Source organism: Mytilus trossulus, chromosome 6 (genome assembly GCF_036588685.1).
Source record: "Mytilus trossulus isolate FHL-02 chromosome 6, PNRI_Mtr1.1.1.hap1, whole genome shotgun sequence".
Lineage (NCBI taxonomy): Eukaryota > Metazoa > Mollusca > Bivalvia > Mytilida > Mytilidae > Mytilus > Mytilus trossulus.
Window position 1 is genome coordinate 53,518,203 of NC_086378.1, and position 24,399 is coordinate 53,542,601.

Here is a 24,399-nt window from a genome sequence, read left to right on the forward strand (position 1 = left end):
TTTGTTTTGGATGAACAATTATAATCATTGAGAACTATGGGATTTTAAATAAGGCAACACATACCTTAAAGGATTTACACCTTTGGTTAACAGAAATTCTGTTAAAATTAAGAAATAATTCTTTCGTGTCATGCTCTATGCTAATTTTAACACGAGTAGGCATTATATTTGTCGATATTTTACACTGAGCGTTAGCGAGGTGTAACATGTGGTCAAATATAATGCCTACCCATGTTAAAATGAGCATAGAGCATGACATGAAGGAATTATTTCGATTCTAATAGGACAAATGCAGTACTGTATTTTTATAGGTCGAAGCGTAAGAAAATACAGTAAAAACGTTTGGCTTTTCCCGTTTCCTTCCCGAGGAGTCTGTGCATTACAATTCATATTTGATAAGTTAAAAAACCGCGAGCAGAGTAAATATATGTTGCTTTATAAAAATATATAATTAAAGTTTATGCTAGCTGATTAAATGTATACTTTTTAAAGGATAACGATGGAAATAACGTTTATATACATAGTAATTAAGTTCGTACGCATGTGTCAAACATATTTTTCATGCTCATTAGAATACGGATTTTTTTACAAAGCGTAATAAGGACGTCGTATTAGAATTTTAGTTTATTTCCAAAGAATAAAAAAATATAAATCAAGAAATGGTCTAAATGCAAGACGATAAGTCAATTTCCTATATAGACATATATATGACCCCCTCCCCCCCTAAAAAGGTGTATTATGTAATAATGTAACAACGGTTACAGTCATACAATTTAAAATAGTGAAATCTGTTGTTTTTTTCATTTTTATTTCAACATCATTTTATATGTTGAGTATACAAGATAAATAATGCTATAAATACAACACTGTAGAGGTCCAGTTGAATACCACACCGTAGACATCTAGTTGATCATAATAATGGAGATTTTGAGTTTAATTAACATACCATATTGGATTTTAACAATAAGTTTAATATGCCTGTCTCTGTATCTGTAAGTATTTTAGTACCTGTTGAACAGAAAAGCAGTAATATAAATTATTGACAGGTGTAATGATTAAAATAAAGATTAAATATATCCGATGTAAGCATATACCACCTATATATATAGCTTATCTGTATGCATGTGTATGTGTGTGTAAAAATAAATCATTCAAGTGATACATGTATACTATTTGGTTGAGTGTCATTTTGACAACGGCCCTGGTGACGATACTGCCTTTTTCGGTGTACAACTCGTAACTTTACCAACTCGTACCTTTAAAACTCGTACCTTCACTCTCTCTCTATATATATATGATCATATATGATAGCTAGTTAGTACTTTTTCCAGCTCATATTTGATATATAGCATTGAAAGTTGTTTTAAAACATACTTGTAATATTGGAACTGATAATTATCTCATTTTTGTTTGCAGATTAAGCTTTATTAGTACTACTTATATATTGTATATTTTTATGTAAGCAATACATTTTTATACTATTGCCAGTAATATGTCCTTGTTGGAAAACTACTATGATTGCAATGTGAATTATACTATCTTTGGTTGAATATTTCAATGGTATAGAGAGCTTGAACTTTAGTCTGAATTTCCAAAGCTTTGACATTCGTTTTGCAATATTTTGAATGGAATTATGTTAAATACGTGCTAAACTGAATAGACCTCTAAGTAACCCAAAGTAAATCTAGGTGGTATGAATTAAAACACACCAAATCTTTAATATGCATGATGATAGTTATAATAATGATAATTATAGTTTAGTAATTTTGTAGTTACACGGTATGGCGACATGGTATTTGGAAACGATTAGGAATTCCTGGACCTAAGCCCTATCCATTTTTAGGACTGCTAAAACAGCTCCCGATTGATGTAAGCCATTTAGTGATTGATATTAAAGATATGATGACCTTGAATCCTGATAGAATATTTTCGATTTTGCAAGATTGCAGAATTGAGAATATTCTGTCAGGATCCCAGACTAAAGATATGGTTAAAAATTATGGATAACAGCAACACTATAACAGAAAAAATAGGAGATCAATGTCAATAGTAATTAATTACACTTTATTTTAAAAGCACATAACACAACTGTTTTCATGATTTACCAGCTGTAACCCTCCATTTTTTCTCCTGTATTTTCCATTATAACTAAAGTCGACAAAGGAATTCCGTGAATTAATGAATACATATGGTATAAAAATAGGTATTTGTTGCTTGCTACCAAGCACGCGCGGAATTGAGAAAATATCTAAGGAAGGTTTTTCCCAGAGTCAGATTTATATATCTGCGAAGGGTTACATGTGGACCTTAAAAGCTAGCATGTTCAAAATCTGTCGCAGCATGTTGGTCTGGTACAAAGCATATATTTTATTACACAACATTAATATGTTTTCGTCCAGAATATGTATTTCATTTGCAACTAGAACCTGGTCCGTTCAACACAAATAATATTGAACTGACACCGTATTCATCATCATCATTTAAGATTTCCCATTACAAAAGTTTTCCTAATAACAAAACAAATAAACTCATCATAGAAACCAGGATTAAAAATTTTATATATACGCCAGACGCGCGTTTTGTCTACAAAAGACTCATCAGTGACGCTCGAATAAAAAAATGTTTAAAAGGCCAAAAATATTCTTCTCTCTCACCCTACATGTACATGTATATGGAATTTACGGACCCCATATATATACAGTTTTAGGTCACTAACACACCGTGAAACTAATAGTATTCTAGTAGTATAATATCATCATTTTAGTAATTTTTATTTTGTTAACTTTCTGTTATGAAGATGAAAAGGATGAGGTTCCGAGGAAAAAAAGTTTAATACCGTCATAATTTTTGTTTGTTTGTTTGTTATTGGAACAACTTTTGGAACTTTTCCCCAGACATAATCACTCCTCACTTTAAATTTGCGAAACAATTAGAAAGTTGCATGACGATTGAAAAGGAAGATTTAAAATGGCGGCATAATAGCAATAATGATTTATGAAATGACATTTTCAGTTGTATTATCTCATCTAAAAAAATGACTTAAAAATGTTTAATTATTTTGTTTTCATTAGGGATTTGCAGCAACTGATTTCAACCTCATACAGAAATACGGAAAGGTTGTAGGGTAAGTACAGAGAACGGAAGTAGATTATAAAACACTTATAGCCAAGCAGTGAAGGACGTTCAGATTAATCTTTCTTTTCTTAAATTTCAGAATTAGAGTAAAACAAAGAGCATCCGACATAAAAGTTATTTGATATATTGCGTCAATCTTCGTATCAGTAATATTAATAAATTGTGTGCTTCATGTAGCCTGCATTTAGGTGTGAGATTTTTTCGCCGTTTCTACTCGTTGGGCGGGTTGTTGTCTTTTAGACACATTCTCCATTTCGTTTTTCAATGTTAGTCAACGATCTCTAAACTTCATCGATCAGTCACCACTTATTCAAGGACTTTTAATTATTGGGGACACCGTTTAATTTATTCCCTATATATACCATACAGCGTAGGGATAGGCGAGTTTGTAGCTAAAAAAACATGTATATTTATACGTATGTAGATATACAGATCGAATTATAATAGAATACACATCACTATTAAGGTAATATGATGCGGTATCATTTTTAATGAGACAACTCTCCACCAGAGACCAAATGACATATAAGGAATTAAAAATGAGCATCATAAATGCATAAAAAACTCTGAAATATCAGTTTATTCTTCAATATAAAATTTCTCTGGTCAATACCGGGACCTTTAAGAATAGAAAGTATACAGAATCAAGCCAGAGTTATATCTCTAAGACACTAGTGTATGAAAAAGATCTTCAAATAACGGAAATAATAATTCTACATGTTTTTTTTTAAAAGGGTATACCAAGGAACCAGACCAACTTTACTGATATCAGATCCAGATATAGTCCGAGATTTATTTATAAAGGACTTTTCAAACTTTACCAATCGTCCAGTAAGTATCGAGTTCACATATGTTCTCCTTTTTATTGTTGCATCTGTTCATGAGGTTCTTGATTTGAGGAAATCAAAACCCATTGAATACAACTGCGTTAATTTTGTGTACGTTATAGAAAATTTGCTTTTTTAAGACTCTATGTACATTATTTCATGAATATTGGCATCTTCTAGACATGTATTTGTATCTTGAACTAGTCTGATCGAATTCTTCATTAATTAGCAATAATAACATTAATATACTCAGAGACATATATACACAATTTAGACTTGTGATATACATTTGTACTTATAATGTAGATCTAGACATGCTTTGTACTAAAATATTTGCTTTTTTCAAAAGTTCTAATGATGCTGTTGGTTATTACATGCATTCTTTTTATTTTCGTTTTCCCCGATTTAAATCATCAATGCACCTTTCGATAGATAACTAATTTGTTACTTTAATTGCTATAATGGGTTAAAAGAGATTAATTAAGTCATGTTTTTATTCAACAACCTTTGTGGTCTTTAAATTCAAGTCAACAGCTTTTGTGGTCAGTAGATACAATTCAACAGCCTTCAATTTCTGCAATTTTCAAAAATGCAAAGCTCTTATTAACGATATTTCGACCTATTGACGATTTTGACGTTTAATAAAAGTTAAAATTTATAAAACAAAACATAACAATATTGTTTAAATCAGAGTAACCAGCTTGATTATTTTAGGACGTCATTAAACCAGACAAATTTACCTCGCACAGTATGACAGTGGCTCGAGATGACTATTGGAAATTCTTGAGGACTAAAATATCTCCAACGTTTACAACAGGAAAGCTGAGAAACGTAAGCTTAGAAATAGGAATATATAATGTTAGATTAGAAGAATGTGGGAATGCGAGGGATGCACATGATCTCATTCTCATTGAGAATCAAGTTGATATTGATACTGTACTTTCGCGATTCCCAAATTAACTTGGAAGTACAAAAAAAATGTAGTTATCCAAATTTTATATTCGCGCGTCGATTCATATTTGTGTTTTGTTTCTACTCGCGAAAGTCGCGAAAATGAATCACTCGCGACCATTAGTTGGTTTACAGTATTTAGAAAACATGCCAGTACAGCATTCATTAATAATTGTTCATTCCATGTATTAACTTGAGATAGCCAGATTAACACCGGAGGCGTCAATCTTACTATCTTGTTCAAACCAAATAATCAGAAACACTTTCCCTAGTAGTATTAGCCTATTAAAGGCGATTTTTTTTGTTTTTATGTTCTACTGTTTTACGGAACGTGGAAATAACCAGCGTTTATGATGTTAAAAATAAAAGTAATGCTCTATCAATACGGGGTTTATAACACTATCATACATCTGCGTGTTTGTTTTATTCTAGATGACCCCACTAATCCAGCGGTGCTGTGATGACTTGGTGGATAATATTAAGAAGCAATCTGAAGGGGATTCTGTTATTGACATGAAAGAGTAAGTGTGCTGATCCTCATCATGTACGTCTAAGGTTATGAATTCAAGGTTGTAGACATTTTCCTGTAAAATAACACTTATGAGGGGGGATAGGACCTCTATTGGGACTCCGGGATCGAGTGTCTTTAAGCTCGGGATTTCGGGAATAACCCTTTCGGGATCCAGGAATTCTTGTTTTTAAATTTCGTGACCCCTAGATTTCATCTTTTTAAGCCCGGGATTTCGGGATTTCATTTTTTTAAGCCTGGGAATTCGGGATCAGGACCCCTTCCTACCCTCCCTCACTTATTGATCTCATATTATTTTCTGGTACAGGGCTCCTTTATCGAGATCTAAAAACGGTTAGTGTTGTAGGCTAAACTTATATGTAACCTAATGGCTTTTTTTCTCGTCTCAATATTTTAAAATACAGTTTATTTTCTACGCGAGTAGCAGAAAAAACTTTAGATGATCTTTATTTGAAAAGTACAATAATAAGAAGATGTGGTATGATTGCCAATGAAGCATTTATCCACCAGAGACCAAAATACGTTGATGTTAGGAACTATAATATTTCAACACACTGCATATATAAATGATCGACGTATCGTATAACATTGGCTTAAATAATTTGCATTCATCTGCTATTTAAAATTTGAATGTGTTATTGTACTCCAATTAAATAGACCTCATTCTAAAACGTCTTATGGTTATATGATAAAAGAATCACCAGGGTGTTCTTCTGAAAAGGATGAAGAATTCATAGATATAAGAAGATGAAGTATGAGTGCTAATGAGACAATTTATAAAAAGTAAACCTTTATAGGTCAAAGTACGGCCTTTAGCATGGAGCCTTGGCTCACACCGAAATACAAACTATAAAAGGCCTTAAATGCCGTGTGAAAAACAATTCAAACAGGAAAAAAAGCCGGTCTAATGTATATAAAAAAAAGAGAAACCAGAAACACTTATAGAACAGATTAACAAACGACAACCACTGAACAACAGGATCCTATGCTTATATGATAAAAGAAGCGAAAGAATCATAAGGGTGATCTAATAAACAGATTAATGATTCATGCACCAATTTCAGGATAGCCAGTGGCTTTACAATGGACGTGATTTGTAGTACAGCCTTTGGTATGCAGGTGAATTCACAGACGGAAAAAGACAACCAGTTTGTTAGTTATGCTAGGAGAGCAATGAGGACTCAAGTTAAAGCCATCTTTTTCCTGATATGTAGTAAGCAATTTAATTAAACGAAAATGGCATACCGTCTTTATCATAAACATTTACCCATCAAACGGAAAAAAAATAAAAACCAAACTGAGACATTATATTTGACACTTCCATCACAGATGCAGATACATGATGCTTACAATTTGTTATCCATGTCTTTGGCTATTAAGTCAACCAATTCTACAGAGTTGCTTAAAGGTGATAGATAAATACATATGGTTTCTAAAACGTAATCATGTACACAGCCATGTATCACCATCATTGATGGCGATCCGATGGATACCTCTGTTGTAGGGTTGTCACTGACTCAGACGTACTTAATATATATATATATATATATACAACTCGTCTAAACATCAACCCAACAATGTTAGATCTGTAAATTTGCTTTCGCAAATTTTTGGTTCTTCCCTCGCCGGGATTCGAACCCATGCTACTGTGATATCGTGACACCAAATCGCCTGCACTGCAGCCGTCCCGCTAGACCACACGACCACCTGGGCTCTCAAAAAAAGAGCTTTCGGTGGCCATATGTTACCTTTCCACGTCAGTTTTAATCTAGCGGCGTACTACAGTACATGATATATTAGGCATGAAGATGTTATTGTTACAGATCAGCTAAATTATCTATAGTAAAGGATCCTACAAATTAATGTAAGATACAGTCACAGAAAATAATTATATTCATAAGTACGTCTGAGTCAGTGACAACCCTACAACAGATGTATCCATCGGATCGCCATCAATGATGGTGATACATGGCTGTGTACATAATGTATATACAACTCGTCTAAACATCAACCCAACAATGTTAGATCTGTAAATTTGCTTTCGCAAATTTTTGGTTCTTCCCTCGCCGGGATTCGAACCCATGCTACTGTGATATCGTGACACCAAATCGCCTGCACTGCAGCCGTCCCGCTAGACCACACGACCACCTGGGCTCTCAAAAAAAGAGCTTCCGGTGGCCATATGTTACCTTTCCACGTCAGTTTTAATCTAGCGGCGTACTACAGTACATGATATATTAGGCATGAAGATGTTATTGTTACAGATCAGCTAAATTATCTATAGTAAAGGATCCTACAAATTAATGTAAGATACAGTCACAGAAAATAATTATATTCATAAGTACGTCTGAGTCAGTGACAACCCTACAACAGATGTATCCATCGGATCGCCATCAATGATGGTGATACATGGCTGTGTACATAATGTATATACAACTCGTCTAAACATCAACCCAACAATGTTAGATCTGTAAATTTGCTTTCGCAAATTTTTGGTTCTTCCCTCGCCGGGATTCGAACCCATGCTACTGTGATATCGTGACACCAAATCGCCTGCACTGCAGCCGTCCCGCTAGACCACACGACCACCTGGGCTCTCAAAAAAAGAGCTTTCGGTGGCCATATGTTACCTTTCCACGTCAGTTTTAATCTAGCGGCGTACTACAGTACATGATATATTAGGCATGAAGATGTTATTGTTACAGATCAGCTAAATTATCTATAGTAAAGGATCCTACAAATTAATGTAAGATACAGTCACAGAAAATAATTATATTCATAAGTACGTCTGAGTCAGTGACAACCCTACAACAGATGTATCCATCGGATCGCCATCAATGATGGTGATACATGGCTGTGTACATAATGTATATACAACTCGTCTAAACATCAACCCAACAATGTTAGATCTGTAAATTTGCTTTCGCAAATTTTTGGTTCTTCCCTCGCCGGGATTCGAACCCATGCTACTGTGATATCGTGACACCAAATCGCCTGCACTGCAGCCGTCCCGCTAGACCACACGACCACCTGGGCTCTCAAAAAAAGAGCTTTCGGTGGCCATATGTTACCTTTCCACGTCAGTTTTAATCTAGCGGCGTACTACAGTACATGATATATTAGGCATGAAGATGTTATTGTTACAGATCAGCTAAATTATCTATAGTAAAGGATCCTACAAATTAATGTAAGATACAGTCACAGAAAATAATTATATTCATAAGTACGTCTGAGTCAGTGACAACCCTACAACAGATGTATCCATCGGATCGCCATCAATGATGGTGATACATGGCTGTGTACATAATGTATATACAACTCGTCTAAACATCAACCCAACAATGTTAGATCTGTAAATTTGCTTTCGCAAATTTTTGGTTCTTCCCTCGCCGGGATTCGAACCCATGCTACTGTGATATCGTGACACCAAATCGCCTGCACTGCAGCCGTCCCGCTAGACCACACGACCACCTGGGCTCTCAAAAAAAGAGCTTTCGGTGGCCATATGTTACCTTTCCACGTCAGTTTTAATCTAGCGGCGTACTACAGTACATGATATATTAGGCATATATATATAACAAGTCAAAAAGAGTACAACATCACCATAAAATAACTATAAAATATACAAATATTAGATATTTCGGATAACAGATATCCTTCTTCAATAATAGCACGATGTCAAATGAATCGTGTCAATTCAAATTGAGACTCTATCAAAATCTTGATTTATACAATTTAAGCGAACGCTGGAACAATTTTTAAATTTCCAAACACACCGCAAAGACTACAGAAATATGCCAAAAATAAAGATAGTTATTAACGATGTGAAATGGCACAACTTTAGATTTCCAAAGGATGTGACAGTTGAGATGTAATAACTGCATTGAGGGCAGTCCTCAAACAAAACAATCAAAATAATCATCAAAATAATCAAAAATGTCCTTACCGATCCAGGATAGTATAAATTAGACAACGGTAGGGCGATTACAACGGAAACTACATATTAAAGCCTTCCAAACGAATAGCAGTGTAATAGTGATTGAAAAAATAAGTTTTGTATATCGAGCTTTAATAATTGAACGTGGCAACGTACTTATACATCATCCCGAATCAATGAAAACCTGTAGTTTAAACGGTAATTTAAAAAATAATTTCGAACTGTAAAGCCAGTACTAAATCCGGCGTTGTTTGAAACAGGTGGTCACAGGAAAATGAGGGACTCGTTCTATGTTTTTTCATTTATGCCCTCTGGGGAGACTGTCCGTAACTTTCTTATCCAAAATCTTTCCCGAGCGACCCTGTCGACCTTCGACCAACACTCGTTGTGGTCTATGATCGTGATGGTAAGGTTTTTGAGATCAGCTTGTGTGTGTCCAGGTGATCTCAAATGACGACTTACGGGTAGGTCAGGCTTGCAAGTGTAGTCACTTCGATGACCATTCATGCGTTTGTTAAATGGCTGCTCTGTCTCGCCAACATACTGCATGCCACATCGACACTGAAGGAGGTATACAACATTCTGGGTTTTGCAAGTTACATTGCAATATATAGTGTATACAGACCCAGTCGAGTGGCAAGTGAATGTTTGAGTATTCAGTATTTGTTGACAAGTCAGGCAACGTCTGTTACCACATGACTTGCACCATCCTGCAGTTGAACAGCTTTTATTTGAGGAAACGTCAGCTCTAACAAATAAGTCTTTCAGACTTGCTGGTCTCCGAAAGGCTAAGACAGGAGGATTGGGAAAGATCTTGGATAATTTAGGGTGTTTGGCAATAGTTTGCCAATTGGCACGGATCAAACGTGAAAGGTTATTAAAGGCTGGATTGTATGTAAGAACAAACGGGACTATTTTGCTGCGCTTCTTCCGTTTGTACTGTAAGAGGTCATTGCGGCTGTTATTGCTAGCGCGCTCAAACCCCTTATCTATGTCCAATTTCTTATAACCTCGTTTTGTCAAAAATCCGCGAAGTTCCTGTAACCGTTTCGTGACAGCCTCCTCAGAGGAGCAAATCCGCTTGACTCTGAGAGCTTGACTGTACGGGATACTTTTTGTACAGTGTTTTGGGTGACAGATTTTGGATAAGAAAGTTACGGACAGTCTCCCCAGAGGGCATAAATGAAAAAACATAGAACGAGTCCCTCATTTTCCTGTGACCACCTGTTTCAAACAACGCCGGATTTAGTACTGGCTTTACAGTTCGAAATTATTTTTTAAATTACCGTTTAAACTACAGGTTTTCATTGATTCGGGATGATGTATAAGTACGTTGCCACGTTCAATTATTAAAGCTCGATATACAAAACTTATTTTTTCAATCACTATTACACTGCTATTCGTTTGGAAGGCTTTAATATGTAGTTTCCGTTGTAATCGCCCTACCGTTGTCTAATTTATACTATCCTGGATCGGTAAGGACATTTTTGATTATTTTGATGATTATTTTGATTGTTTTGTTTGAGGACTGCCCTCAATGCAGTTATTACATCTCAACTGTCACATCCTTTGGAAATCTAAAGTTGTGCCATTTCACATCGTTAATAACTATCTTTATTTTTGGCATATTTCTGTAGTCTTTGCGGTGTGTTTGGAAATTTAAAAATTGTTCCAGCGTTCGCTTAAATTGTATAAATCAAGATTTTGATAGAGTCTCAATTTGAATTGACACGATTCATTTGACATCGTGCTATTATTGAAGAAGGATATCTGTTATCCGAAATATCTAATATTTGTATATTTTATAGTTATTTTATGGTGATGTTGTACTCTTTTTGACTTGTTATATATTATATTTTGTAGTGTACAGAATCATATTACATGATCCATCGCCCTGTAAGATTGATCGTTGACTATTTATTCAGTCATTTTATATATATATATATATACTAGAACACATCCGTGATATCGCGGGTCCGTGACTGAATTAAAAAGTATATCAACTATGCGCAAGCCTTATTTTAGTATTCTAACTGATTAAAATACCTAAATGGGTAACAATTTGACAATTTAGTAGTGTCAACCATGTGATTATGACCCGTGTATAAAGCATATTAATCCTGAATACACCGTTTGGTGGTGCGCCTGTCAGATGCGGAACGTACAGATAAGGTAATCGGTAACGGGTGATTATACTATTGGTATCGGTATCGGACTCGACCCGGAACTTCTTAATTATTGGCATATTAATTACGTGGAAAACAAAAGAACTTAGAGTGGTGTAATTTTTAATCTACACTTTTGTACTATAATAGTTATATATACAGTTGAATTCTTTGATTCGTCGTTTTTACGTGATGACGGCTGACAAATTGGACCTCGTAATTTTAGTATTATAGATATAAGGAAGTGGGGGACTTAACTGGTTAATTAAAAAAAAGGATTATTTCTAGAAAACTAAGTTTAATAAAGGCAAAATTTATCGTTTAAAGTTATATTTCACCTAAACAAGAGGAAAACGCACACGAAGACACACACCAAAAAATAATTATATTACTGTTATTGATCTAACTGCTTATTTCATTTTCACTAGTGACATTTCCATTCATGAAGAGCATTATGACGGCACTATTTGAAACACCACAATTTGGTGGAACAGAACATTTCTTCAAGAAAGTGGTTTCTGATATTTTGAAAGACCGAAACAGTTCGAATGTATGTATCGAAACCTGTGTACAAATTGTTTGTATACACTAGTATTGCTTATCATTACACCGTTTGTTGTTTTCTAAATTAGATTGATATTTTTATACCCTCGCCGTTGTGAGGGAAAATTTAGTTTTACCCATGTCCGTCCATAAATTTGTTTCATGTCTCCAACTTTAATTTGCCTCTACCAAATTTTATGAATCTTTTACACAATGCTTAATACTAAAAAAAAACCTTATACGTTTGAATTTGGGTGGTATCAGTTTTATCTTTCTAAAGCATTTAATTGAAAATTTGCTAAATTTTTCGTTTGCGTCTTTTGATTTTTTATGCCCTTGCCGCTGCGAGTGGGGCATTAAGTTTGAACGTCCGTTCATACGTCCGTACGTGCCGAAATTTGTTTTCGTTGTCTAACTTTAGATTGCCTCCACCAAATGTTATAACTTTTGTATACAATGCTTAATACCACAGCCTAGATCATTATAAAAATAAGGTAGGATTGCCTAAAAGACACTATTCACCAAGGTTCAAATGAAGTCGATTTAAACAATTGTATGTAGCTGTATGGCCTTCAACAATGAGAAAAACACTTACCGTATGGTCGGCTTTAAAGGGCCGACATGACAAATACTAGACAATTAGATTGAGAAAACCAATGGCCTTATTTATAACAAAGTAATCTCGGAATAAAAATATAAACACTTAACCCTCCCTATACCTGGAGTAGTGATGCGACAGTACAATACAAGATCAATCTTTAAAAAGCAGTTTCAAAAGCCGACGCGTTGTATCATTGGCACTAAAACCACATCTTCTAATATCTATTACGCAATAACTCGACATATAGATACATATAGAAATACATCTAACACAAGCTCAGAGTAGACGTAAACGGATACTTATACATCATAAAATCCAAAAGACACTTAGTGCATATTTGAAGATACTCGCAGTTGCTGACATCTCGTTCAAAGTACTGGTCAGAATCTTTTCTGAATGTATCTTCATCAGGAACACTCAAAGCCAAATATTTGAAATCTACGGATTTATTTGAACCGACACGATTGAAGAGTAAGAACACTAAATATAACTGTGAAGGTTCTTAATATAAAACATACACGAAGAAGAAAAAATAGTTCTAGTCGGAGATGAAAGTTAAAAAAAATGATAAGCGTTGTTAGATAAAGCTGGAATCAAATAATGTTTTGTCCATAATAGATTCATCGAGATTTCATTCAAATTGTAACTGAAGATTCATCAACTAACGACAATTCAGAAGATACCGAAGCTCCTCAAGGTTCATCAAAATTTCACAGCAGAGGTACATGCATTATATAGATATAGGAATATGCGGTGTGAGTGCTAATGAGACAACTCTCCATCCAAATAACAGTTTATAAAAGTAAACCATTATAGGTCAATGTACGGACTTCAACACGGAGCCTTGGCTCACACCGAACAACAAGCTATAAAGGACCCCAAAATTACTGGTGTAAAACCATTCAAACGGGAAAACCATCGGTCTAATCAATATAAAAAAACGAGAAACGAGAAACACGTATATATTACATAAACAAACGACAACTACTGTACTTCAGATTCCTGACTTAGGACGGGGTATACTTTTTTTGAACAATGTGCATTTTTTGATAATAGAATCATATTCAAAACAGTGTGGTCCTGGCCATTGATTGACGACCTAAGTTATCCCTTTGACTGGGACAGATAAGTTGAACGTCTGTCGGTAACAATCACTGCTCACTATGTACTTGTTAAAGACACTGAATCCGTGGGGTCACCAAAGGTTCTCAACACCTAACCAAAGCAATTCGAAAAACGAATCCGGAATAATACGATGTGTTGATTTATATCAATAATATTAATCAAAACATAAAGGCTATTCCTGAATAATTTTTCGAATTATTTTATTATTAAAGACGTTAAGAACCTTTGGTGACCCCACAGTTTAAATTCTATAATTAGTAAGAAGTGTGCAATGGTCGTTACAGACAAACGTTCACCTAATCTGTCCCAGTCAATGGGATAATTTAGGTCGTCAATCAATGGCCAGGACCACACTGTTATGAATATGATTCTATTCGAGTAGGCTAAGACCTTAATTGTCGGGAACAAACTATTTATAATCAACAAAATGGATAAAAAAAAACCCACAACAATCCATACAGAAAGATTACAAATTTCGATAATAATTTTGTTATCAGTAAAGTAAAACAATGCTAATTATTATTATTAAACACGTTCATTGTATGTACTTTCACATGTACAGTGCTACAATCTGTCGCTACATATTATATTTTGGCATTGCACAAGGTCATAGTTTCCCCCTGATTGCTGTTGTCATTATAATAAAACTTTACGCGGCTGTAATATTATGCTTTATTTGGTTTTAGCCATCTATAGTAACAGGTGCAATCCATCATTTCCTACATACGGAAATGCCTTTACCAAGTTTGTTACCAACTGACAAAATCAAAAGTTCAAACACATCAAACGAACGGGAAACAACTGTTATATTACTGAGTTGGTACAGAAATGTCATTATGAGGAGACTAAAAAGTTATATATGTATCATTATACTTAATTGCAGGAAGTTCCCAAAGATTGTAACTGATATATTAACGTTGTCTTTTTATATTAATATTTCAGCGTTAACAGAAGATGAGATAGCTGTCAATTCTCTGATATTTTTCTCCGCTGGATTCGATACAACATCCATAGCTGTTTCATTTTCTTCCTACTGCCTGGCAAGGTACCCAGACATACAGGACAAACTCATACAGGAAATAGATAAAACTCTTGGAAAGGTTCACATTTATAAATTTGTAACTCAGCAAATAGGATTTGTTTTATTTTTATTTTGATATTATGTTTTGAGGAATACAGTGTGTTGACTTCTCTTGAATATAAATGATAAATGATACATGGTATCAGTTAGAAACCCAATCTTCCTATTTGATTTTGAATGTTAAAAAAATATAAGGCAGGTATCTTAAAAGTAAAAATTGCATATATACGCGTAATTCAGAAATGCTAGATGCTTTCTTTGTTTTATCTATTGATTATTTTCCGGTTAAAACTTTAAATGTTTAATAGTGATAGGATAACATGTTGTTATTTGTCTTGATCTTAGAAAAAAATCTTAATTTAAAAGTTAATCTGTAACCCCCTATTATGCTGAATTGACTTTCTAAGTTTTCATAAATCACTACGAAAGTTTTATTTCGTATTTGATTTTTCTTTTTTTCTTTTTTTGAGTATGACTAAATGTTCAGATGATGATGGTTCTACCATTGTAGGAAATTCCAACACATGATATTGTAATGAAAATGGAGTATCTGGACTTGTTTGTGTCTGAGGTCCTGAGACTTTACGCACCATCAACTAGGTAAGGGGACATTTTTTAATTTAACCTTGGAAGATATTGCCGTTTTCTACTCTAAGGAAATGTTTACTATTTAACATTTTGATATACTAACTAAACGAAACTTTATTGAATTTAAAAAAAAACTAGTTCCTTAATGAAAAGGTGTATCTGATCCTTACCTATGTATATGTAATACGTGTTACTCAAACATTATATTGTCTTTCTGTATAAAATATAATATTTGAACCAATGTGTGCTATTTTACATAATCAAATGGGATATGATTTTTTTAGTACAATTTGGGATAAAAGTCGAAGAAAATTTTGTGATAGGTTTTCTTAGTGAAAAATCCAAATAATTTAAAAACTCTGAAAAACGTCATTATTTTGCAGAGTTTAAAATACTTGATCATAATTATTCTATGATCTGGCATATATTTTTGACCCTAGTAATTGAAACAAGTAAAATATCATGGCGTACGATTTATAATTTTGTTCCTTAATTCTCGGTTCCTGCTGGATATGATCCATTTATCATCACATCGAACCATCAAGTTCTTGTTAACCTCTCAATTGTATATGCTTGCAATCTTATCTGCTTAACAGAACACCATAATTGTGCTTAGTATGTTGCGCATAGTGATATTTGAGTATGTGGGTAGTTGCTGATAATTTATGGATGCTTGGGTGTTTGTTTTTGTGTATGGTGTTATTACCTATAAGGTTGTTTTCATCGCAATATATGTATGTATATTTCTGAACTGTTGTAACTTATGGTTTATGATAATATAGATTATTTATTGTTTTTTGAAAATAAACTCAAAATATCTTGCAAAGTTTTTATTCGACTTCATCTGCTATCATCAAATATGGCATTCTTTCACAGAACAATATAACTGTTATGCATTACACTAGCTATATATATATATAGTTTGTTCTGGTTTTCTTCACTCAGGTTTTTCAGAGAGGCAAGGGAGGATGTGTCTATAAACGGTTGGTTAATTCCAAAAGACGCTGATGTAACAGTGTGTGTATATGCGTTACACAGAGATCCTGAATACTGGCCCGAGCCAGAAACATTTGACCCCGAAAGGTGAATATGTTGCACATGATGTATAAAATACTCTTCTATTTGGAGAGGAGCACAAACATTTTAACATTTCACATTTGCTTATAATCGTTGTGGTTTAAGACTGTTTTAACTTTTTTTTAACATCATACATGTACATAGTATGCTTTCCCTTTCATACATGTATAATAAAATTAACGGTACCAATTTTCTTGCACCAGATATAGCACCAGGAGGGTGATCAGATCCTGCTCCACATGTTGCACCCGTAATGTTGTTCATGTTATTACAAAACCGACAAAAAGTAAAATTCGGAAGGTCACATTCGTGGTAACGGAACGGGACGTCGACTGTAGTTACAACATAAGGAATGTATCTGATATCACCTGTGAAACGGATATTCCATAATAGTCAACTTACTTGTGATTGCGTCCGTAAATTTTACGAAGGTAAAAATTCAACTTCACCATTTTGAATATTGTATTAATTGGAATATATATACCCCGGAAGCTGGCACTCTGAAATGTTGCTACATTGAAATGACAAGTTCACAAAAGGGAAGCTGAAATTATCTTTTGCGTCGTAAGATTGGTTTTTAACTGACCCTAATTCGTATAAGAAGAGAGTATGCGTGTAGGAATACATAGTCATCTTCTGATATCTGCAGTATTTTGTGTGTTACTATGCGTTATGTTCCGAATTGTATGGTTGTAAAACTATATTCCATAAGAAACAGTAATGGCAAATAAAAATATAAGAATAAAAATAGATTTGAAATATGTCAGTTGAAAATATTTCCCAAACTTAACAAATAAGGAGAAAATAACCCGCAGTAAGCATTTTATTTAATTTCTATCTAGACTTACTTTTATTTTTTTTTCAATCCTGAGATAAAATAAAACGGATCATTAAATACGAAGAAAAATAAAAAAAAAATATGAACTCGATATTGGAAATAGAAATCAGTAGGAAAAGACTGACCCCATCACCTTATCACTTTCAAAAACACTACTTGTGAACGCGTTGCTAAAGGTGTAATACCACCAAATCATGGTGCGTCACATCCGGTTGCATACGAAAGAAGGTCTAAAAAAATAGTCCCTTGAATTTGACCGTTGTAGGTAATTAATCCTACATTTTATTGCAGTAAAACTATTTCTGTGTCATAAACATATGTCTTGGGTAATCCAAAACACCATTATTTTTTATTTGTAATTTCTATAGAAAATTTTGTAATCTTGAGGTTACATGGTGACTTAACCTTGTACACAGATAGAATAAGGTGAGAAATTTGATTGGTTAACTTCCAATGATGGTTATTTTCTTATATGCAATGAAATGTTATGTGAAACTTTTTCTATAGAACTGGACAGGATTAAACTTTACTCATGCCAAGTATTTCTTTATTTGAAACAAAGATAAATTCTGCACAATTTTTTGAAAAGTGCAAATTTAACAAAGACTAATAGGGGAAAATCAATGGTGGTATTATACCTAAAGGTCAATTGCAATATCTAGCAGATTAAATAGATTTCTCTATTGAGAAACCCCATTTAAACACACAATTATGAAGTACGTAGTATCATAAATGTAAAGCAATTCTGTCTATATTTCTACTTCGTTCTTAATTAGACCTTTATAACTTTTTTAATTTCGAGCCGTGAGCGTCATTGTTGATTTTTTTGTCTGTCGAAAATACAAAATGTCAATCCTGGTATATATGATGAGTTTATTTCAAACTTATCTGCAAACATGTAATGTGATATTAATAATTGATGGTATTTATGTAGGTTTACAGAAGAAAACAAGGCAAAGCGGCATCCTTATGCATACCTTCCATTTGGTATTGGACCACGTATTTGTGTAGGAATGAGACTAGCCTTGCTTGAAACAAAAATGGCAATTGTTTATATGTTACAGAACTTCAAGTTTGTGACTTGTGATGAAACAGAGGTAATAAATTTACGACGAGGTTTTGACCTAGTATATAATTATAGCATTTAGGAAAGTTTCGTTTTTTGTTCAGTAGATCATTTGCAAGTCATGTTTTGTTATCTAAACAGGTACCTCGTCAAAAAAACTAAAATAATAAAAAAACGAACCCCGAGGAGAAGAATTCAAATCGGAAAGTCCGTAGTCAAAGATCAAACACATCAAACGCATGGATACATGTAACAACTGTCTGTTATTTTCTTATGTAGAAAGTATTTGAAAACAGCTCACTTGAATGACTGACTTCAATGAGTTTTTAAAATGATTGCTCAGAACATTATGCTGCCCGTTAGCAGACTTCTTTTTGAAATATTTATGAGATATAGAAAACAGTTTTTTTGTTGTTTTGTTTTTATCTGAAAACATTCACTTTAATCTTTTTATTCTAACGATTTTCTGATGTATTTTTCTTTAATATGTAAATGGTTATTATAGTTAGGTTAATTTGAAATACATTATTGTATATATGTAGCAAGAATACGCAATAACATGACCAAAAATACGTATAACACTATATTTTAGATTCCTGTTATCTTTGAGAAAGGATTTCTTCTTAGGGCAGAGAATGGAATAAAACTAAAAGTAACACAACGTTAGTGCATCCACGAGGCTTGCATGGTAAATAGAAAAAGCTAACGTTATCACTTCGTCAGCTAGGATTAAAATTCGGAGGATCAGTACAATGAAAGTTTCGAAGATTCTGTTATATGATATATTTAATTAATTCACACCATGAAACATGTTCATGTATTATTTCTTTTCTAAATATTAAAAGACAGAAGTTTGTGAGTTTTTGAACACACAAAGTTTAATCATTGGACGCATTCTTATAATAAACTCTACATATACATTGTTTGGTTGAATGGTATATTTGCTATCGACACAAATATATGTTTATTTTACATATGCTTTGAGTTTTCTTATTTCGCATTGGTTTATTTCAAGTGTCATCCAATATGTATTTTGTATCTTATCACAATTGTGACCAATTGACTCGATATTACTTTTTTTAGATATTTTATTGACTCTATTTTACTTAACATAGTAACACCCAGTTGATTTGTTTTCTTAGTATAGTAAAACCGAGTCAATTCCATTTTTAAACTAAGACTGTGATTTACCTATGTAATATATAAATTACGGACATTCACTCAGTCAACACGTTGTAGGGGTAAATTTTGGAAAAATTCATATATCATTCATGAAATTACATATCTTTTGCAACAATAAAAACATAGAGTCATGCGGCATTTTAAGGTTGCTTACAAACAACGTAGATTCGCACTGAATTCCTATACTGACCCCCATTACTTTTCAACCCTGTAGGAAAAACAATTAGTATATTCAGCATTTATTTTGTATTTTTTTTTTCAAATTTAGATTTGATCCATCTACCAAAATATATTTATTACAAACACTATCTATCAATCAGAAGAGCACATGACTTCAGTTTTATACAGAAAGCTCTCCCCCAAATGGGGGTTCCCTGATGACGTATATTTATTTACAGAATTAACCCCTATATATGGATCGTTAGACTTTGTCCTCGGTCAGTATCATCCGAGCATGTCCATATATAATGTTTTTGCAAGAATATATGGTACGACCATTTGATATCCTGGGGGGAGGGGGAGCAGGTGAATTTTGAAAATAAATAACTCGGCCCTGATAATCACAAACATAAATGGTTTGTTCTGTGGTAGGTTGAAAATAAATTACTTGACTTACAATGTATTGAAAATAAATAACTCAGCAGGTCTAATCGAAAGTATGAGATGGCACCAGATTCTTGATAAATTCATCTTTTTTCCCCTAAAAAATCGTGAAACACTTCCAAACTTTTAATAATAAAAGTAAAAATATTATTTAAAAGTACTTTAATTGTCTAAAAATTGGTTTCATTTAACTTGAGGTTTTTTGTCTCAGGAAACCTTATCTCACTTTTATTTTAACAGGGCCGTAACTACATTGAGGCAAATGCCTCATGTAGGAAATTAAAACCAAACGCTTGTCTCTATATCAAATTGTGTTCACAGCGAGTGCCTTGCAAGAAGCAAGTTCTGTTTTTCCTCAGACGTAGCCCTCATTTTTCGGGATGAATGTTTCTTATTCATTTGTCTTTTTTCATTGATTGCCCTTCTGTATTCTGTTAGTGTTGCATTCCTGTTGTAATCTATTATTAATTTTGTTATGAACTTGATCATGAGTTAAAAAAAAACCAGCAGCCACAGACTTAACTATCTGAATTCAATATTTGCTTCATCATGCAGATTGGTCTTTTGATGTTGTACCTAGAAACTTAAGTCGTACACTGAATTTATACATTTTGCGTTGAGACCAAAATACTGTAAAAAAAATATTAAAACAAAACTTGCATTTTCAGATTATGAATGGGTCTTCCGAACACCCAGAAAGCATTATTTTGCATCATTTGTTCTATAGCTTCTTGGGCCTTCAGCGGCTCCAAAACCCATAAGAAATAATTTTGACTTGACTATACTTGTATTATTTATAATAAACAAATAATTAACAAATTGTATGTTTTCGAATATCATAAATATAGTAGTGAAAATGAATAATCAGTCCCTTGTTTTATGAAAATAAAAAATCTTGCTTCAATAGTACAGAAAAAGAATAGTCTGTCCTCTTAGTTTACAAAAATAAATTATCGATGAAAGATACAGATTAAGAAGGCATCATTTTCAATCTCAGATGCGCTTTTCGAAAATCAACATGATATTATTGATCTTGATGACCAAATATTTAAAAAAAAAGTCATATAAATTTTAATTATACACATGGAGAAGAGGCGTTAAAACTATAAAAAAAACATATTGTGCAGCAAAATCTGTACAAGGAATCAAGGCTTTTATAATAAATAACTTTTACAATTTGTGACATGGATGGAGAGTTGTCTCATTAGCACTCATACCACATCTTCTTATATATATGTGCATGCTTCATATAAATACAGTAATTTACCGTAATGAAAGGTAAAGATAATTAATCACCCTAGGCCTGTCAATTTATAAGATTTTAGTTTAAAGCAACTATATGTACACGAATTATTTGTTTTACAGTTTGGTTTAGAAAAAAATACCAACATAGCAAGATAACACAATTAATTATTTAGTTACTAAATCGATTCTTTATTAATATTCTTGTAATTTTTATCAAATAATCAAATAACATAATTACAAACCTCATCTTCAATATATCCAATTTTCTTTAGAAATTTGGCTTTGACGTGACTTTCGTGGCGTTGATTCAGTCGTGTGACGGACAGCCCGTGATTATGTGGTACTGTTTTGTGTGCTATCCCAGGTTGTTTAACTTGTTCGTTTTTATTCTGTTATTAGCATGTGGAAATGTACCAGTGTATTGTGAGCTATGTGTGTATTTCTCTGTCATGAATTTTCTTGCATTCTTGTTCTGGCGTATAAAAATATTTTTTAACCTGTCTCCTTTTGACGGCTATTATTCGTTTGTTTTTCTGTCCCATATTTTTTTTTATCCCGTGTATCTGTTCATTTATTGTAACCCTGTCGTGTAGTGTTGTTATTTTAATGTAATAGTTAACACTGCCTTTAAATCAAGAGATTTGCATGCCACAAAACCAGGTTCAACCTACCATTTTTGTCATAAAATGCCCTGTACCAAGTCAGGAAAATGGGCATTGTTACAATATAGTTTGTTTCTGTGTGTGTCACATTTCGGTGTCGTGTCTCTGTTGTGTCGTAGTTCTTTTATATTTGATACGTTTCCCTCAGTTTTAGTTTGTAACCCAGATTTATTTTTTTCTCTATCGATTTATGACTTTTGAACAGCGGTATACTACTGTTGCCTTAATTTATATACGTACAGTATTCCTAGCATGTATTGTTGGCATTTTAGTGATACATGCATATTAAAAATTGACATAAAACGTGAGGTTTGGTTGGCCACAAAACCACAATAAACTCATCCTTTTTTTCTCAAAATGTCCTGTAAAAAGTAAGAAATTTTCAATTGTTAATTTACAGTTCGTTTCTGTTTATGCGTGTGTTCCATTATCGTTTGTTTATTGTAACCTGGATTTGTTTTCTCTCAATCGATTAATGAATTTCGAACAGCATTACTAATCAGCTGGTACAAAAAGGTATATGAATAAAAAACTAAAGTTTTGTTAAAACAATGGAATCAAAGCATTTGTTGCTCTACTTGTATTTTTTTGTTACCTGACAGAAGACTATGACCATTTTGTTTCAACTTGTCACTTTTTAGATGAGTTTTGGGCGGGAATATATAAGACATTTGAAATAGTTTATTTGTAGACACATTTTCACATTTTTGTGGCAAATTTCTCTAAACGTATTTAAGAATTATTACCAAAAAGTAGCTGTAAGGTTTGCTTGTACTCTTTTTTTATTCTAATATTTAAATACTTCGAAAGATGAACCCAAAGGATTTATAATATTATATATCATTATCAATAGCAATTTTATATGTGTTTATTTTACATAATTTATAAGCCAAGACGTATAGCTTAATCAATAATAATTATGAAGTAACACATAGAGTCAGATATAAATACTCATACGGGGAAATATTTTCCAACAATCAATAAAGTTCGACAAAGGGCGTTTATAAACAGGACTCAAAAGGTCTCAAATGGAGTTTCTTTGTTCTTCTAAAGAATTGTCACTATCAACTGTATATGAAAACATGCATCACTTAGCTAAAAGCGAATAATTTCTTATACCAGACCGAAGATTAGATACCTGTTGAAACTAATTCAATCGAATAATTTGCCTCACACACCTTTGATAGAAAACACAACAAATTGCTTCAATCCGACCTAAATTAAACTACATTGGGCAAATGGAAGTTAAATGAAAACAGTTTAATCTTTTAGATTAAGAGATACATGTACTATTAGAAGCTGTAAATCCAACAAAATTCTAGTTTTTCTAACATTTAAAAAAAATACAATTTGCAGTTTGTTCGATAAAAAATTTACTTTTTAATCAGGCAAACACGATAAAGCCAAGTTGGTCTTAAAAAGAAACAGAATTTTTATTACACCAAGTACATAAGGCCAAGTTGAAATGTTAGAATTGAACAAACCTATATATATATTTGATAGATTTTTCATATTTAAGCTTGAATCAGAGCGTTTTTAATGACTAAATCAGTTCAGATATTTCACATAAACTAATCGAATCAATTGAAATAGACACTTAAGTGTTTAAAAAGTGTCAAAAGACTTTCGTTAGATGAACCTGAAATTTGAGGCCAAAATCGGCAATTACCAGACCTACTCCTTTTGTATTATACATTTAGAATTGAACAATATTTATATCATTTACACACTGAGGGTCTCATACCGTCATACTATTTAAACTTTGTGTGTAGATAATTATTGAGCCAGCGATCCGGAAAATTACTAATTAAGATAAGGTACTAATAATGATACGAGTATCTATTTTGCACTTATTTACTATTTAAAGTATATATAGAATGTTTTGAAGTATATCAATAATGGAGGATTGTCTTCTTATTTTGGTACCGTCTGTAGTGACAGTGTTCATTGCTTTGTATGGATACACCGTAGAACTAAGAATAAATCAAATAAAAGACGAGTTAGTTCAAGTAAAAACCCAACACATACAAGAAATAAACGAACTGAAAGAAGATTTGAAATCGAAATCAATGATTGAAGAAACTAGTGCACACGGTAAAGAACTTGAAGACATAAGATCAATATTGAAAGAAACTGATAGTGTAAGAAGGACAGAATTTCATGAAATGACGAAAAACATAACGAAATATTTTAAGGAAACAGACAACCGCTACTATAGTGGAAAAGGTAACAAATTGATTTAAG

General features: G+C 33.0%; 1 protein-coding gene across 1 annotated transcript; it reads left to right on the forward strand.

Annotated features, from left to right (window-relative positions):
- The first annotated feature begins 858 nt into the window (after positions 1 to 858).
- On the forward strand, positions 859 to 19,227 carry LOC134723538 (lithocholate 6-beta-hydroxylase-like). Its single transcript, XM_063587124.1, has 14 exons — positions 859 to 992; positions 1,773 to 1,869; positions 3,072 to 3,124; positions 3,870 to 3,966; positions 4,677 to 4,793; positions 5,346 to 5,434; positions 6,507 to 6,655; positions 11,973 to 12,094; positions 13,307 to 13,409; positions 14,756 to 14,913; positions 15,406 to 15,494; positions 16,428 to 16,565; positions 18,332 to 18,494; positions 19,056 to 19,227. Exons 1-14 carry the CDS (start codon positions 919 to 921, stop codon positions 19,128 to 19,130), a joined length of 1,524 nt encoding a protein of 507 aa, XP_063443194.1. The 5' UTR covers positions 859 to 918; the 3' UTR covers positions 19,131 to 19,227.
- The last annotated feature ends 5,172 nt before the right edge of the window (positions 19,228 to 24,399 follow it).

Bases quoted from the DNA above. Each gene is read 5' to 3' on its own strand.
- LOC134723538 (XM_063587124.1), top strand. From the start codon at position 919: ATGGAGATTTTGAGTTTAATTAACATACCATATTGGATTTTAACAATA. The intron at 993-1,772 runs GTAAGTATTTTA...GTAATTTTGTAG, and splicing joins ATATGCCTGTCTCTGTATCT to TTACACGGTATGGCGACATG. The intron at 3,967-4,676 runs GTAAGTATCGAG...TGATTATTTTAG, and splicing joins CAAACTTTACCAATCGTCCA to GACGTCATTAAACCAGACAA.